This window comes from Lemur catta, chromosome 17, assembly GCF_020740605.2.
Source record: "Lemur catta isolate mLemCat1 chromosome 17, mLemCat1.pri, whole genome shotgun sequence".
In the NCBI taxonomy this organism is placed as follows: Eukaryota; Metazoa; Chordata; class Mammalia; order Primates; family Lemuridae; genus Lemur; species Lemur catta.
Genome location: NC_059144.1, coordinates 6,151,552 through 6,170,531, shown reverse-complemented (window position 1 = coordinate 6,170,531; position 18,980 = coordinate 6,151,552). Strand labels below are relative to the sequence as shown.

Here is an 18,980-nt window from a genome sequence, read left to right as displayed (position 1 = left end):
GGGATGAGTGTTTAACTTACTTTGAAGTAGGTAGTGTTGCACTGGAGTGGTAGCAAGCCCATTGTTTTCTCTTTCTGTAACAGGAGAGGTTGGACTGCATCACTTCTTGGTCTAGAAGAACTAGAAGGTTCTGACATTCCTTCTGTACTGTCTATCCAGGAGGAACAGGCATCTCTGGATGTTTTTTATACTTTAGTGGTTGTCTCTAATCTTGGTTTACTGTCCTTGTAACCCTTCCCCTTCACCTGATGGAGCTTTGAGAACCCCCCTGTAAGAAAAATTGCAGGGCTCTCTTCTGCCTTTGCCTCTGACCCAGGTCCTGCTGGGTGCTGCACTGGCCAGGAAATGACTCTTCATTCACAGTGTGGGAAGGGCCAGGCCATAGCTGGCCAGCACAGTCCCCATGCCCACTCCCACCTCAAAGGCCAGCTCTTATCAATGCACCTGCTTCCCTGTAACACAGAGATCCTGACCGATCCTGTGAGGAGGTTGGCATGTAGCAGGTGCTGAGTAAATGGCAGTCACTGTCATTATTGCCCTCTTTAGAGAGTGAGGCCCTTGAGTCTTTACTAAAAAGGATTCATTAATGCAATGCAAACACGATCTGATTTGATTTTTGAATTTCAGTGATGGAGAGCCACAGCATTCAGGTGAATAAAGAAGCAATGGAGAGGACGTCAGCACTTCTTGGGGTAAGTAACGATTTCTGATTGTTTGTGCTTGTTGTCTCCCTCCTACATGGCAGATTGTTCTCAGTGGCAGCTCTAGAGTAGATTCTGCTTTTCTTCCCCTCCTCATTTGAAGTTGACACTGTTCCTCCTTCTCTCTGACTCCTGCATGGGAGGACCAAGCATTGAAAAGATTTAAATGGTATTGAATCTAGTGCATATGTGTCAGGGGAGTTCTTTAATGGATCTTCAGGGTCCTTCTCAAAAGTCAGCTTTTTTTTTTTTACAGGAACATTGCTCCCTGTGGTTTACTGAAGGAATTCTTGGGTTTCTTGAAAAATAGATATACAGAGATGCATAGAGATGTATGAAAAAATGCAGAGAAATAGTCCACCTAAATTTTCTTAAAGGAAACTTTGGTATAACCATCACCACGTCCAGCCTGCAGCCCAGCTGGACGCTGGTTCTCAAGCCCCACAGGGTTGCTGGAAGATGGTAGCTGCCATCTGTGTCAGACTTTTAAATTATAGACATTTTGGTGAGGACATAATGGTGTCTTGTTATGTGTTTAGTTTCTATTTTCCTGATTGCTAATGTCAACCAGGAAGAGGTGAAAAGCATGGAATTTCCAGAAGCCCAGTGTGCTTTCCCTGACAGAACCCACTTCCTGCTGCCACAAGTAACCACCGTCCTGACTTTGTAGCCATTTCAGTGTTACTTTGCTTTATAGCTTTTCTACTTCAATGCCTAAACAATGTGGTTTAGCTTTGCATTTGAACTGTAAGTAAATCACCGGTTTGTGTGCAGCCTTTCACTCAGCTTTCTGTACCTCAGCTCCACCTGCATCTCTGGGTGTCACTCAGTGCTGTAGAGTCTTCCCCTGTGGACTGTGCCACCATCGATGTCTCTGTCCCACTGCTGGCAGGCATCTGGTGGTTTCCTGGTGGTGGACATTACAAACCACACTGCACCCCTAAGTGTGTCCCTTGTTCCCATGGGGTGTGAGGTAGGGTGGTGCTGCTGGGGCACCGGGGAGGTGTTGCTCAGCTTTATTCAATAATGCTGAATTTCTTTCCAGAGTCTCACCCACCAGAATGTACACAGGGTCCTGTTCTTGCACATCCTCACCTCTCCTGGCTGCATCAGACTTTTATTTTTTATTTATTTTATTTTTTCAGATGATTTAATTTGTGAATATTGTACAATTTTTTTTTTTGAGACAATGTTTCACTCTGTTGTCCAGGATAGAGTGCAGTGGCATGATCATAGCTCACTGCAACTTCAAACTCCTGGGTTCAAGCAATCCTTCTGCCTCAGCCTCCCAAGTAGCTGGTACTGCAGGTGCACAGTATCATACCTAGCTAATTTTTCTATTTTTAGTAGAGATGGGGTCTCACTCTTGCTCAGGCTGGTCTCTAACTCCTGACCTCAAGTAATGCTCTCACCTAAGCTTCCCAGAGTGCTAGGAATTATTGTACAAATTTTAACAGCTTAAATTATATATATGGCCAAATAAAAACTTGCATTCATGATTGGTGGGGCTTATGTCATAGTATCAGTGTGTTGGGTTTCATTTCTTTGATGAGGCTGCAGACTTGAGAATGGCCTGGAATCTCCAGGAATGAGGGTTTCCTGTAAGCCAGCACTGGGGACACTGTTGATCATGAACTGATTAGGAAGATGTGCCCATTTTACACATAGGAAAACTAAAGCCCGGAGAAGTTCAATATAGTGCCTTAAGTCAGAGACCAAGTAGGAGAGCCAAGATCTGAAAGCTGTCTTAGCCAGATTGATGCTGGGGTGGTCTGGGAACTCAGGCCTTTTCCCTGTGACTCCAAGGATGGGGCAAATGTGAAGCCTGTTTGGGTGGGATGGCCTGGCAGGGGCAAAAGGCCACCTTGATTTTGGGTCAGCAGGCTGGGGAGGACAGCCCTGTGCTGGGCTGCAGGGAGCTCCCAGGTACTCCCTGGTGGTCAGGCCAGCCCGAGCCTAATCCCTTAACACCTGGGAGGTGGAAACCCTGTCAGGCCTAAGTCTGGTCTGGAATGGAACAGGGACCTGGAATGAGCCTCCTACTTCTCTGTCAGATAGAAAGAGCTCAGGGGCTGACAAGAGCACTCTGGGCACCCATGTTCAGCACTGCACTTGGAACTTAAGACCTCCAGGACCCATGCCGGAGAAATCTGTGTTCTCCATAGTCTATACTAAGCCAGGTCTGGCCTAGAGCAAGGGCTTGGGAATGTTTGCAGCAGTGAGCCCTAGAGGGCCATGGAAGAAATCTGCCCAGTGGGTCTGCCCTGTGCTACCTTCCCCTAAATTGGGTTGGGATACTGCTTTTATCAGACAGTAACCCCTAGAATCTGAGTCCAAGCTGAGTAACCAGTACTGCTTTCACCAGACAGTAACCCCTAGAATCTGAGCCCACTAGCTGAGCCCAAGGAGCCCCAATTCAGGAACAGGCCAAAGTTGGGGGGAGGGATAGTAGCTAACACCCCCCACTAGCATGGCTGTTCCTGGTTGGTCTCCAGTGTTAGGTAGCTCTCCCACAGTGCTGATGCCTGTGCATAGGGTTCCATTTACCCCTTTAGGCAAGCAAGGCCTGACCCCGAAGTCACTCACACTTAGCCCTGGTCTCTGTAGTCCTGTCCCAGGGGCTCCAACATCCACCTCCCTCCTCCTGAGGTTCCCTCACTTTAGTCTGTGGGACGCTGTTGTGCAGGGTGTCACCTGGGCCCCAGAAGCCCTTCTCCAGGAGCCCAGCTTTGAGCTGCTGGTGACAGGTGTCTTCCCCAGCAGTGGGCTCATAAAACCTCCACATCGTACTGCAGAGCCCAGATGTCCCCCTCTACCTTCCAGATCACAGTCATTGGGTGGCTGCCATGTGCAATGTCCGTATACACAAGGATATTGTGCATCCTACACAAAGTAGGGCAGGGTGGGTTGGGGGAGTCTCTGGGAGGCTTCCAATCACTAGGAGTGGGATAATGTTCATGCTTTGGGGGTTTGGGGATGCTGGTGGTGATAACATGTGCTCCACAAACTGGAATTCATTCACAGACTCCACAAAGATGGGGTAATCCACAGGCCCCTGGGTCTGGCTTAGCAGCGGTAGCCTGCAGCCCAACTGGACACTGGTTCTCAAGCCCCACAGGGTTGCTGGAAGATGGTAGCTGCCATCTGTGTCAGACTTTTAAATTATAGACATTTTGGTGAGGACATAATGGTGTCTTGTTATGTGTTTAGTTTCTATTTTCCTGATTGCTAATGTCAACCAAGAAGAGATGAAAAACCAGACTGCAAAGCAGTAAGACAAGGTGTTATTGGGGTCTTAGGACTTGCAATTTGGGAGATATAAATTCAGCTAATGGCCAAATTGTGTTCCAAAGAGAAGAAGGGAGTAGGAATGTATAAGAAGAAAGCTTAGCGTGATTACACAAGTCGTTTTGAAAGAATTATTGGTGGAGGCAGATGGCTTAGTACCTGAGTCCATAGTTGATTGGTTGTCATTGTTCAGGAGTTGCAGCACTGGCAAAATTTAGCTGTTTTCCAGGATGTTGTAGTGATTGTAGTTTGGCCCAGTTCAAAGATTCAGGGCAAGTTCCTGTTGTTGTTATTGTTTTCCAAGGTTGCTGGTCATACATGTAGTCCTTAGAGTGGCTTTCTGACTGTTTTAGAGCTCTGAACCAGAGTGATGCCATTTTGTATATCACATTTCATGTTCCCCTTTTTGCTCACGATCTGACATGAGGAATCATTGCTGATCAATTTGATCAATTATTGGTTGGTCAGACAGATTTGTTATCAGTTTCCCTTGGAGATAGAAACACCTGTTTCTAGAGTATCATGTCTCACAGAAGGAGGATGTCAAAAGTCAATGTGCATCTACAGCTCTGGAGATTAGTCAAGTTTAAGCAACAAAGAATCCATTTTAATGGAGGCCGGCATTAGCTTATGGTGTACATCAGAAGAGATATACTTTTGATTAACCATGTCTATATGGTTCATTCCTCAGTCTTCTTTTCTGAAATAGATAATGAGATTTTAGGGAGGGGATTGAAGGCAATTGTGTTTCGTTTAGTAAGAAGCTTTCTTAGATAAGGAAATTCCAGAGACTCCCTCTCTGCCCTTGGAGGAAGAAGAATAAAATAAGTTTAGAAGGACCTTGATTCTGAGGCTTTTTTCTGAGGCTCTTCAATTTTCAAAAGCACTCATCATGCCAAAGCACTATGTTTTAGGAAATCATTTTCTGCACCTAAATATTCCCTATATGAAACTTCCTGTGAAGTTTCACACACTAAAAGCTGAGCTGGTGGCTGTGGAGAGAAAAATTGAGTTAATAGCTTAGTGGCAAAGGATCTCATTAAACCAATATCCCATTTCTGGGAATTACCCAGTCTAGTTAAGCACTTGTGACTCATTTAAGGAGATGGCATTGCAGACCAGCTCTTAGAAGAAAAACAAAGGGTAATATTGGGAACAGTCTATAAACCAGTTTCTTTAGAGTCTGGAGGGCAGTCAGTTCAGGTGTCTAGATGTTAGACTGAAAATATCTTCAGTTAAAGTGGAAGTAAGCAGTGGCAATCTGACAGACTTTCCTGGTCTATAGGTTGATTGTCACAAGGTTGTTTATACATGATCTTTAGTTTGCAGGGACTCAGGATAATGGTAGTTGCAATATCAGTGAGTCTAAGTCAGAAAAGTAGGAGAAAAAACGTTAGTTTGGAGACTTGTGCTCAGGAAAGAATTCAGGATTTAGTCCAAATTGTAGACAAATAATAAACACTCAAAAGCAATGGTCAGAGATAGAATCTAATAACAAGTATACTATAGTTTTCTCCTGAAACATAATTTTTCTCTCTCCGGTCCCCCATTTCTACCAAAAATAAATCATAGTAGGACCTATTTATCTGAAAAATAAGTTTTACTCTTATTATAGTTGGCCTGATTATTTGCATAAAGTATAGCAAGAATAGTGGTGTATAGGCTCTTTTTGAGTTGGCTTTGCTGGAACTTTTTAATAAGGAATCTCAGATTAGACTTCTAAAAGCCTCTTGAGGCTAGGAAGCCAAGCCAAAGATTCACTGTCAGCCTATGCCTATAATACCTGTACAAACTGGGTGAATTCCTATCTTTGCAAGATCCCCAAAATATCTTGAGTTTCTTGGGCCTGTCAGAGAGTGACGTTATTTACTTACCACAAGGTCAGGAACCTTGTAAGGGAACAGTGTAGACAAGGTACCAGACCAGTCTCTTTCCAAGTCTGTTGGTTTTGTAGTCAACCTCAATCCTCAAAGCATCCTGGTAATATATGAAAATACTATATTCCATTCAAAACCTTGGTAAAATAACCAGTGTCTCTAATTGTGTCTCGTCACAGAGAAAACACATTTTTATTGAATTTATGTAAGTAACTATATTGCCATAAAATAAGAATACTTATGAATAGTATCCAAATTCTGGAGAAATTGAGGAAATGTTTCAATTTTCACAAAAGTATACTTTACCCAATTGCTGTAAGCCCTAAATACCTTAAGAGAAAAAAAATTTTCTTAACCCTGGAAAACAAAACAAAAAGAATCAGCAATGTTTCAAGCAAAAAGTCATAAAAAAATTCATTCTTTTATCACTTTAGTCCCATGTCATTAATTCTTGTTCTGCTTGATATGAAGTTAACAGTTTATGAGTCCAGTTTTTTCATTGGAGTTTTTAAATTTTTTTTCACCCAATCCAATTGAATAAGGCCAAAATCATAAGCAGAGATCTGTATTTTAGAGTACTTGTCAGAGTCTTTTCCATGAACCTCCTTGAAGACATAACACTTTAGGATTTGCAAAGAGCTTTTAGGAAAAAAGCATCAGAAGAAAGCAATTTACCAGACATATCAGATTTTTAGGAATCTCATACAATTTTGGAGCATGTATTAACCCATTTATGTAAATGTAACTCCATTTCTTATTTGACAGTGCTTCATATATGATTTTAACATACCAAATAAGCCTACTGTGTCTCTCTTGGAGATCCAAGGGATCTTTTTGGAATGTCAAAAAGTTAGTTCGAGGTCAAAAAGACTTAATTTGGAATTTGAAATTTGATTTTGGGAAGTTTGCCAAATATCAAAGGTTTGAAACATGTGGTATCAAAATAGGATCACAGGTCACTATAAAATAATAGTCATTCATTTAGTCAAAGTGATAATTAAAAATTTCAAAAAGAAAATAACTACACCAACTTGCTTTTGATTAGTAAACAAAATAAAACATAAAAGCAGAAAAACCTTTACTCTTTGATAGAGAGGAGATAGTTTTCTAAGCAATCAAAAGAATTAATAGACAACATGAGGCAAACTCTTCCATTTTTTTTGCAATTTACTCAAAAGGTGAACAAGTCTTTTACTATTTCTTATTAATACTACATGAAAATCTTGTTTAAAAAAGAAAACCAAATTCTACCTTTGCATCATTGTATCATTAATACCAAAGCTAATTTTAATAAAACCTTGTAAACAAATCCATCTAATCTCAGCTTGACCACACAAGATTTCCATAAACCTTTTATGAGTTTTCCCATTCTCTTTCTTTCCCTAACTTTATATATCCATTCACTTTTATCCATTATTATTTTTTTATTTCTTCAATTTAAAACAACCTTTAAATAACGTCTAAACTAAACAAAATTAATTTTCCTTTAACAAAAATCACATCCTCCTGTTTTTAAATAACCTTCCTTACAAAAATATATTCTGCTTTTCTTGTACATTTTGCATTTAGAATTATTTCTCGTAGTAATTTTAATTATATATATCTTAGCTATAGCTTTAACTCTTAATATCCCTAATTTCTAGTGAAAAACCTCTGAAGTATGGCATTTTAATGGTTATGTATCAGATGCAGAGCCCAGGACAGAGGACAGAGTTGTGAAGACAATGCCTGGAGGATCTGACCCCTCCCAGCATGGCCAGCAGGCTGAATTGGGCCAGGGAGGATGTACTGGGCTTGGCTATGCCCTACAGCTGCTGGCCTAGTCACTATGGACATACATATGTTTTCAGCCCTCACCATGGTCACCTGTCTAGTCCCCAGAATCTGAAGGCTCAAAACCAAAGACATAAGCTCACAGTAAGATGTGTGCAGGGCTTCGCAAAAGCCCAGCAGCCAGCCTTTACAGTGTTAGCTCACAGAAAAATCAAGCAAGTATTAAAAATATCACAAAAACAACAGCTTTATGACCTTAAAACATCTAGCAGAGATAGTACACATTTGTCTGACTAGTAGCCTCAGGCAAAAATGTCTAAAATTTTGAAGACATTTCTATTTTACTTTACCAATAATTTAAAAACTGTATTTATTTACCAAAGATTACTAAAGTCACATGAATTTTGAAAGCATTTGGACTAGTTATTTAATTTATGAATACTCATTTATTTATAAGTCAATTTGGTACTATGTAGACATATATAAATAGATTTTTATGTATACATAAAAATACAGACAAACACAAAGGTTTAATAGCTTTGATTTTAAAATTTTAGCCATGAGACCAATGAAACTCACTAATTTAAGAGGACAGTAGGATTAAATTCTGCCTCTGTAAATGGAATAAGTTAAATTTTTATCTGTCTCACATGACCAAAGCTCTTACCAAGTTTTAGAGAAAACGGGGTAGCAAATTTATATCTCAAAGCACAGAGAAAGAATTTAAGTTTTTTAAAGAAGGATTTGGGTGTATTACTTATAGGCAGATTAAAAATGGATGCCAAGGTCATACAAAACTATAGGATTTTACAAGGAAGCATACAGATGATCCTAGAGAAAATTCAAAAATATTTTCAAAATAACCAGCTGAATGCCAGAAATTCTTATTTTGGAGACTAATGTAGTTAGATAGGTGACTTCTAATTTAGTCTTCATTTTCCAACTGGACCACTGAGGTTAGGGCAGAGCCCATTAATGAATAGGGCCAAAAAATAGCATTTGTAGTTTCCAGGGCCTAATGTGAAAAGCAGAGCATCTAGAGCCCCAGAAATCATGGATCTCATTTTTCACACTTAATCCCAAGTCCCCCAAAAGAGGGAAATACCAAGGAACTGAGCCATGCAACCCTTCTACAGTGCACCCTCCTGCAGGGACATTCCCCTGAGGCTGATGGGAAACCTAGCACCCATTAGCCCACTCTGTTATCAGCACATCACCCACAGGGGTCTTATTCCTTGGTAGTGAGTGTTCCCATAGCCTCCAAGTGTCCAACCCTCATTTTTCTTATCTAAACACACAAAGAAACAAGGAGCCCACCTGCAGTAAAAACTATTCAATGTCAGCCACTTCTAAAGCTGCAGCCCTCACTAGTGATCAACCAGCCATTGAACACACAAAGGTCAGGTGTTCTCCCACAGTACAAAGTAACCGTTGGTATCCCCAATAGCCGGAGAGATCAGGAAACTCAATGCAAAAGAGAGCAGAGGTTTAGACCTGAGAGGAACCTGTCTACGACTCTTGGGACTCCATGAGAAACACAGTAACCTGAAAAAGCCAAGAGTCACAAATATCGAACCAATTTTTTAATAACTGTTTCTTCTCCTGAGTTAAAGGACTTACATCTGCAAGGGGACTGGTTCCCTGACCAAGAACCAAACCTGGACCAAGGCAGTGAAAAGTGTCAAATCCTAACCACTAGACCCAGGGTGGAGTACCTTTTTTTTTTGGTAAATTCCACAAGGAATCCAAAGCAGGCAGTTTGAGCATTCAAAGGATTTTAACTTTGTTTTAGGTCAGATTTTTGGTCTTTAATTTTGTCAAGAGAATTTCTAAGGCTAGCCATGACACTATTTGTGTATTTTTTAAAAAAAAATTGATCCTCCTATAAATACAAATAAGACAATTGTTTAGAATAAGAGATCTCTAAAATATTTTTCAAATATAGGAGTTTTCTCATTTAAAGGTTCCATTTTTTGACCACTGATGATTAGAATTTCCAGTGATGTACTTACTCCAGTAGCAATACAATCCTATAAGCCTCTTCGTGGAAAGCCCAGGAGGTAATTTTCCATGATTAGGATAAGTTTTTACCATATAAGCAAGAGGGTACAGAGGGTGACAGTAAGATGGGAGAGGTAAGGATAGGAGGGGGAGGCAACACAGGACAAAGACAAATAAATAGAGGCATGCTTGGTTTCAGATTTGTTTTGTTTTAGGAGCTTCTAAGTGTTTTTGTAATTTAGAGTCTTTGATCTATTTTGGCATTGTATCTCTTAAAGACAATAGTTTAGATTCCTGGAGTCTTTTAGATGCCTCAAGATACCAAATTAAAGTATACATCCCACTCAGGCTGTTTAATCTTTCCTTTTAGCCCTTCTAATTCTCTGTGGAGGAAAACAAGTTTTGGGACATCAAAAGATCCCCAAGTTGGCCATTGTAATTTCAAATCATTTTCAGTGGTATTGGTCCATCAAGAAAGACATTTACAAGATAAAGGACTGTAATTTTTGTACAAAAAACCAGCAGAGGCTCTAGAAGGGAGTGAGTCAATACCTATACTTTAGAAGGAGAAGTCTCCATAAGTATTCACCAGAAAGGAAAAAATCCCTTTGTCAACAGCCAGCAACAAAGGACACCCAATAAAAACCGGAACCTCAACCAAGGCGGGAGGTTCAGGGATATGAGAGGACTCCCCAACAGGGTCTGGGGTCATCAGGGAAGCAGTGGGACACAAGGGATTCTTATAGTCACCAGGCTTGAATCTGTAGCAGCCCCAGAATGCAGAGGAGGAGAATTGCTTCATATCCCACTTTTGACACCATTTAATGTCAACTAAGAAGAGTCCAAAGATCAGACTACAAAGCAATAAGACAAGGTATTATTGGGGTCTTAGGAATTGCAATTTGGGAGACACAGATTCAGCTAATGGCCAAGTGTGTTCCAAAGAGAAGAAGGAGAGTAGGGGTTTTTAAAAAGAAAATTAAGGGTTTTTGAAAGAATTGTAATTGGTGGAGGCAGCTGGCTTAGTACCTGAGTCCATATAGTTCATTGGTTGTTGCTGTTCAGGTGTTGCAGCACTGACAAAATTCAGATGTTTACCATGATGTTATGGTCATTGTAGTTTGGACCAGTTCAAACGTTCAAGGCAATTTCCTGTTGTTTTGGATTTTTTTTTTTTAGAGACAGAGTCTCGCTCTGTTGCCTGGGAAAGAGTGCCGTGGCATCAGCCTAGCTCACAACCTCAAACTCTTGGGCTTAAGCAATCCTTCTGCCTCAGCCTCTGGAGTAGCTGGGACTACAGGCAGGTACCACCATGCCTGGCTAATTTTTTCTATATATTTTTAGTTGTCCAGATAATTTCTTTCTATTTTTTTAGTAGAGACGGTGTCTCCCTCTCACTCAGGCTGGTCTCGAACTCCTTACCTAAATCCTCCCGCCTCAGCCTTCCAGAGCGCTAAGAATTTTTTTTTTTTTTCCAAAGTTGAAAGTCGTCGAGGCAGTCTTCCTTAGAATGGCTTCCAGACTCCATTTTAGAGCTCTGAAGCAGAGCAACACCCTTTTGTATATCACATTTTGTTTCACACTAATGAGGTTGAATAGCTTTTCATATCATTATTAGCTATTAGGAGTTTCTTTTTTGTAAAGGGTCTGCTCAAGTCTTTTACCCATTTTTATATTTTTTCTTACTGATTTATAGGACATCTTGATATATTCTGGATATGAGCTTGTTACCTATGCCTTCTACCTCTCTGTGTTGTTTTTATGTGATGCTGGATCCCTTTTCTCATCCTAATGCTGGAGAATTCATTCTTTCCCTCCCTCATTTTGATGTATTATTATTTTTACTTCTTTTAGCTTCTTTTCTTAGTTTTGGGAGAGGGTGATTCTATGAGCATGAGTATTCCACTATGAGTCAAAATATGTATTTTTAATGTCCATTTTGGTAAATTATAGATTATTTTTATTCTATTAAGAGCTTTTGTTGGGAGTTGTTTGGACTAATTAAATAATTTTAAATTGTGAAAACTATTAATGAGATTAATTGTGTTTATCACATTTTCAGGCTCATCTCAAGGAATTAGAGCAAGAAGCCCATTTTGTTGCAGGAGAACAGTTTCTTATCATGAGTAATAATCAGCTTCGAGAGGTAAAGCTAAATTTTGATCCTTTCATAAAATATATTTCTTATTTAGGAGTTAAAGGGAGATTATTCTGAATTATAAATATTATGTTGACTATCTGAAAAGTATATAAGCTGTTCATGTTTTCTCACATGTAATGAACACATTGAGACTCATTACTTCAAAGTCTTTAAATCCAAGACAAGTACTAAGTCAGAATTTTAAGCACTTTGTAACATCTATTTGGGTGTACAGATAGTGTGGATGTGTCTTCTCTGGCTGGTGGCTTTAACTCTGTTATAATGTTCCATTTCTCTCAAATGTGCAACTCTCTCAACATGTGTAAATTGCTTTGTTGAAGATCCTTTTTGGCAAGTTAAAGCTGCACCTGCTGAATCCAAGAAAGAGTCTTCCCAAAATGGGGCCACAGAAATACCCGTCCACATCAGAAGCTGTGGTAAGGTTATAAAGTCGTCCTTTTTCTTTTTGGAATGATAGCATGTCTATGCCACATGTGAGCTGACTCTCAGACCCACCCCGACCTTCCCTCGGAGGGCCATCCCCTCATGCTGCAGCAACCACTGTAGAAGAGGGGCTCCTCACCCCAAGACTTCTCTCCCAGCTCTGAACCAAGGAGTAAGAGGCAGACAGTATACTTTTATAGAAGCAATTAATTGGCTTGACTTCCTGCAAAGGATAATTTGGGGGAGTTTTTTTCTTAAAACCAAGTTATTAACAATCTGTCACAACCTCTTTGTTTCTTGTCCATGAAAGAGACTGGAAATGGGTCATCAGTCTTCTCCTTTCCCCGAATTTATTTTGGGGAGTTTTACTTACCCTTCTCTTGAGAGGAATACATTTTTAGACAGACAGGAGTTTGATGTAAATGATCCAAAGTACAAAAAAAAATACAAAAAACAACAACAACAAAAAGACAGAGTAGTGAGAGTTTACTCTATTACAATGGTAGAGTATAAATAGATATTCAGAAGCCAGGAAGTAATTTTACTGAAAGGATATAGAGTGGAGGTCAGTAAATAAGTGAATTTATGTTATTGTCAAAATTGGTTATTGCAGTGGCAAACCAGCTTTTGAGGTTCCAGTTTGTACTTTCTGTGTTCTGTCTGGCTTTTGACTTTGCAGCAGAGGAAAGTTTCCTTCTAAGACTTCTCTGATCATATTGCTTCTCCCGCACTGCACTCTCTGCTCATCTCCGCTCTGTGAGGGTGCCTAGCGTATAGGCCCTCATGGAGCTCGGTGGCTGTGCCCACATGTGGCCCTCAGTGGTCCAGTGGACAGTTTTTGAGTGAAGAATGGACTCCTTCAGAGGATGCTCCACTGAAGGAACTTGGAACCACCTTCTTCCAAATCCTGTCTTTCTTTGAGTAATCTTCATCTAGTGAAGGGCCCCATCCTTGCCCCAGATGCGAGGAAACCCGTGCAGAGTAGTGGGTGAGAGCAGGGCCAGTGGGGTCAGCCACCATTCTCATCACTTGACTGTTCTGTGTCTGTTTCCTGATCTGTAAAAGAAAGATGACAGTAGCATTTTCCCTCTTGGAATCTTATGAGGATTCAGTGAGTGTGTGACAGTATTTAGGACTGTGCCTGACATAAAAGCTCTCAAAAAACCAGTAAATGTTGGCCATTCCATCCAAAAACCTGTGAGTCTTTTTTGACTTTCTTTCCGCCTTACCCACAGCAAGTCTTACCCCTAGAGTGCTCCTTGAGTTGCCTCCTTCCCTTATCCCCACTGCCTCCACCGTGGTCACCTTTCACTTTGCTTCCTCCAGCCACTTTCACCCCTGCTGGTCATTCGCCACATCCCAGCAGAGCCATCTTTCAAAAGCATTAGAAAAATCATCTTACTCCTTGACTAAAACTTCCAGTGGCTTCCCACTGCACTTGTAGGCAAATCCCAGGTCTAGGGCGTGTCCTCAGGCTGTGGGTCTGGCTCTGCCCTTTCCTTGGCCCCCACTGCTCCCCTCTCTCCTCCCAGCCCCTGCTGCGCACATTTGCTGCCCACAGCTCTCTGCACAAGCTCTTCCCTCAGTCCCCAGACTCCTGCTGCAGATTTTGCACACTGACTTTTGGTTGTCAGCTTAAATATTATTTTCAGGCCAAGCGCAGTGGCTCACACCTGTAATCCTAGCTTTCTGGGAGGCCAAGGCAGGAGGATAGCTATAGCTCAGGGGTTCGACGCCAGCCTGAGCACAGTGAGACCCCGTCTCAAAAGACAAGAAACAAAAAAAGACAAAAATATTGTTTTCAGACCTTCTCTGGTCACCCATACTACAGTAAGGCCCCCAGTGACTCCCTGTTTCTTCACCTTGATTTATTTTCTGCATACAGCTTACCACTACCTAAAGTTATCTTAGGTGTTTGTTTGCTTATTCCACTAGAACATAGGTTGCATGGATCTGAGACTTCAGTTGGTTCCCAGAACCAAAATGGCCTAAAACTAGCCCCTGATGGGCTAAACTGAAATGTCTGTGGTTTGTTCACTGAGCACTGGGACAGCAGGTGCACCCCATCCTGGGAGCTGCACCCCATCTTGCTGCATAGACTGTGGCTTGGATCTCAGCACCACACAGCAGATGTGGGCAGCACACCCCCAAGCTCCAGCAGTGAGCGCTGCTGGGAGAGCCATGCATTGCCCCAGCTGGTTCATTTTCTGTCCTGGCACCGGCTGGCACTGTTACCCTTCCCTTTGGAGCTCCTTTCACTCTCCAGACAACCAGTAATGTAAGAAAGGAAATATAACTCTCTTCTGGTGTTGATATGTTTTCTTGTAGGCAGAATTAAGACAGTGACTTTAATGAAGAGACTCATTTTTTTTCCACAAGAACATGATTGACATAAATCATATTAGCCTCACTCTCTTATTTATTTATTGAGACAAGGTCTCACTCTTGCCCAAGTTGGAGTGCAGTGGCATCATCATAGCTCCCTGCAACTTCAAACTCCTGGGTTCCATTGATCCTCCTGCCTCAGACACCCCAGCAGCTGGGACAATAGGCACATACCATCACACCTGGCTAATCTTTTTTTTTTTTTTTTTTTTTGTAGAGACGGGGTCTCGCTATTGCCCAGGCTGGTCTCAAACTCCTGGCCTCAAGGGACCCTCCTGCCTCAGCCTCCCAGAGTGTTAGGATTACAGGCATGGGCCACCATACCAGGCCCTCACTCTGTTATTTAACTGAACAAGTCATGCTTTTCATTCTGTGCATGTAAAGATTAACTTATACTAAGTAATACATGCTATTGGTTCCAAATTCAAAATTAAGACTCGTTCTCACAACTTCTCTCAGTCCTTGCTGTCCCCTTCCCAGAGGCTGTGGTGAGTATTGCAGCTCCTCCTGCCCCAGGGCCTGTCCCTGCCTCCCTGCCCCTGTTTCTCCATGGCCTTAGCCTGGGCTACTGAGCTGGTGTCTGGGCATCACATGTGGACGTGTTACAGTTCAGCTCCCTGACTAGCTGTAGCTCTAGCAGGGCATGGACTTTTTTTTATTCCTGGGTATTCCCAGTGCTTAGTACAATGCCTGCAGCATGGATGCTCAGTAAATCTCAAATGACTCCCCCAAGTTTTGATACGTGCTATTTTTTTTCCTCATTGTTTAATCCTACATATTTACTCATTTCTAGTATGATTCTTCAACCATTGAGCGGTTTGGAAGTTGTCTTAAAATTTCCAAAATTCACTCTGGGAGGCCGAGGCGGGTGGATTGCTCGAGGTCAGGAGTTTGAGACCAGCCTGAGCAAGAGCGAGACCCCATCTCTACTAAAAATAGAAAGAAATTATCTGGCCAACTAAAAATATATGTAGAAAAAATTAGCTAGGCATGGTGGCGCATGCCTGTAGTCACAGCTACTCAGGAGGCTGAGGCAGTAGGATCGCTTAAGCCCAGGAATTTGAGCTTGCTGTGAGTTAGGCTGATGCCACGGCACTCTAGCCCGAGCAACAGAGTGAGACTCTGTCTCAAAAAAAAAAAAAAAAAAAATTTCCAAATTTTTTTGTTATTGAATTCTAAATTAAATGCACCATGGTTAGAGAACATGATCTGTGCAATGTCAGTTCTTTGTCACTCACCATCAGGATTCACAGATGCCTCACATGGGCTGAAGAGTGTGTGTCTTCTCACATCTGTGCAGGGTGGTGTTCTAGAGACCTGTGGCCCCAAGCTGAAGGGTTCCTTTCCCCTCCTGCTGGGGAGCAGTAGGTCTTCCCTCTCCTCAGAAGACACACAGGGAGTGGGGAACAAGGGTCCCTCCTTAACAACAAACTGAAGGAGGCTTTGATGTGTTTTTTCTCAGTGAAGTCACATATTCTCAGAACATCATAGGGGAAGGTAATACGGGGAGGTGGCCTGGCCTGGGGGTCAGGATTGTTGGATTACAGGCAACCTCTCAAACCGCTTGAATAACTGAGTCATATACATGTACTGACCCTTTCTGCCAGGTGTCCAGTATATGCCATGTATGCTGCTAGCTTTGGCATACAGCCATGACCAGGATAGATGTTGTCCCTGTTTTGTTCAGCAAACATTTATTGTGGCCCTGGCTCCATGCAAGCTGTTTGTTTATCATTTGGTGAGGAAAAGGTCTTTGTCATCATAAAATATCATTCCAGTAAGGAACTGTATTAGTCAGGGTTCTCCAGAGAGATAGAACCAATAGGGTATATGTAGATACAGACATGGATAGATATATGAGAGGGGATTTTTTAGGGAAATTGGCTTATGTGGTCATGGAAGCTGAGAAGTCCTACGATATGCCATCTGCAAGGTGGAGACCCAGGGAAGCTGATGGCATGGCTCAGTCCAAGTCGGAAGGCCTCAGAACCAGGGAAGCTGGTGGTGTAACTCTTAGTACGAGGCCAAAGGCCTGAGCACCTGGGGGGCTGCTATTGCAAGTCCCAGAGTCCAACCGCTGGAGAGCCTGGAGTTCTGATGCCCAAGGGCAGGAGGACAAGAGTATCTCTGCTCCAGAAGAGACAGAGATTTTGCCTTTCCTCTGCTTTTTTGTTCCATCTGGGCCCCCAGCTGATTGAATTGTTCCTGTTCACATTCAGGGCAGGTCTTTCTCTGCTCAGTCCACTGACTTACACACCAACACCCTTTGGCAATACCCTCACAGACATACCCAGAAATAATGCTTTACTCACTATCTAGGTATCCCTTGATCCAGTCAAGTTGACACCTAAAATTAACTATCAAAGAAACATATGTGCCCAGCAGGATAAGATCTGTGCAGTGGTTCCCAACCTTTTTGGCACCAGGGACCGGTTTCATGGAAGACAATTATACATGGATGAGGATGGGAGAATAGCAGGGAGGCAGAGGTCAGGCAGTGATATGCATGATGGGAAGGGGAGGGGCTCTAAATACAGATGAAGCTTCCCTCACACACCCACCACTCACCTCCTGCTGTGCACTCCCCACCCCCTCCCTGTTCCTAAGTTTCATGGAAGACACTTTTTCCACAAATGCGGGGTGGGCGGAGCTCTGCAGCCCAGTCCCTAACAAGCTGCAGACTAGTACCAGTCCACAGCACTGGGGCTGGGGACCTCAGTGTTAAAGTGAAGCCAAGCATGGTGTTGAGCACCTGTAGTCCCAGCTGTTCAGGAGGCTGAGGCAGGAGGATCATTTGAGCTCAGAAGTTCAAGGTTACAGTGAGCTTTGATCGCACCACTGCATTCCAGCCTAGATGATAGAACGAGACCCCATCTCTTAAAAGAAAAAAAATGAATTAAAATGAATAACAAAGAGAGTGACAGTTTAGATTGAGTGGTCTAGAAAGAATTCTGAAGAATGATGTATAAGCTGAGTCTTGACAATAAGGAACTACCCATGCACAGAACGGGAACAAGGCCTTGGCATGGGGGAAGGCTCAGGCTGCTCAGGAGGCTGAGGCCGGAGCTTGTGACTGACAGGAGAAGAACAGCGGACGGGGTTGAGAGGTAGACAAGGACATGACCCTGTTGTGTTTTGCAGGCCATGGTGAGGAATGTAGACTTTTAGTAATATGGGTAGCCTTGGAACAGTTTAAATAAGGTAGCAACTATGATCTTAGGGTTTTTAAAAATAACTTTGTTTTTCAGAACAGTTTTAGGTTAACAGCAAAATGGAACAGAAAGTACAGAGAGTTCTCATATACACGCTGTCCCCACACATGCACAATCTCTCCCACTATGAACATCCCTCACAGAGTGTTACCTTTGTTACAACTGATGAACATACATTGATACATCATGATCACACAAAGACTATAGGTGTGTAACTCTTGTATGTAGGTAGGGTTTACTCTTGGTGCTATATATTCTATGGGTTTGGACGAATGGATCTGTTATTACAGTACCATACAGAGTGGTTTCATTTTTCTGAAAATCCTCTGTGCTCTGCCTGTTTGTCCTTCCCTCTCCCCAACCCCTGGCAACCACTGATCTTTTTACTGTCTCCATAGTTTTGCCTTTTCCAGAATGTCATAAAGTTGGAATCATACAGTATGTAGCCTTTTCATATTGCTTCTTTCACTTAGTGATATGTATTTATGCAGTAGTCCCCAACCATTTTGGCACCAGGGATGGTTTCACAGAAGACAATTTTTCCACGGACTGGGGATGGGGGCTGGGGAGTCGTGGGGAGAGATACAGAGCTCAGGCAGTGATGTGCAGCCTGTTTCCTAACAGGCCACAGGCTGGTACCGGGCCACAGCCCAGGGGTTGGGGACTGCAGCACTTTTGTTTCTTCTATGTATTTACGTGACTTAATAGCTCATTTATTTTTAGTGCTAATATTTCATTATATGGGTGTTTATCCATTCACCTGCTAAAGGACATAATTGGTTGCTTCCAAGTTTTGGCAGTTATGAATACAGCAACTATAAATATCCATGTGCAGGTTTTTGTGTGGACATAAATTTTCAACTCATTTGGGTAAAATACCAAGGAGCATGATTGCTGGATCATATGGTAAGAGTTTAATTTGAAAGAAACCGCCAAACTGTCTTCCAAAGTGGCTGTACCATTTTGCATTCCCACCAGCAATGAATGAGAGTTCCTGTTGTGCCACACCCTCGCTAGCATTTGGTGTTGTCAGCATTCTGGATTTTCAGCATTCTAATACGTGTTAGATATGTTGGGTTTTTAAAACTTTGTTTTAAGCCAGTCAAATTTAGCAGTCGGGAAATATGTTTTTAAAAGATCACTCTTGTAGCTGGTTGGA

General features: G+C 42.2%; 1 protein-coding gene across 5 annotated transcripts in view; it reads left to right on the top strand.

The window, feature by feature from the left end:
- Nucleotides 1-18,980, top strand: part of POLN (DNA polymerase nu) — a 181,332-nt gene that overhangs the window by 73,947 nt on the left and 88,405 nt on the right. For all 5 annotated transcript variants that reach the window (XR_006729414.1, XR_006729413.1, XM_045528184.1 and 2 more), the window contains exons 11-13: nt 628-692; nt 11,703-11,786; nt 12,122-12,217. Coding sequence is in view for 3 of the 5 variants with exons in the window: in XM_045528184.1 (XP_045384140.1) it covers nt 628-692; nt 11,703-11,786; nt 12,122-12,217 (245 nt within the window). In the remaining 2 variants the exon portion in view is untranslated. The remainder of the gene's footprint in view (nt 1-627; nt 693-11,702; nt 11,787-12,121; nt 12,218-18,980) is intronic.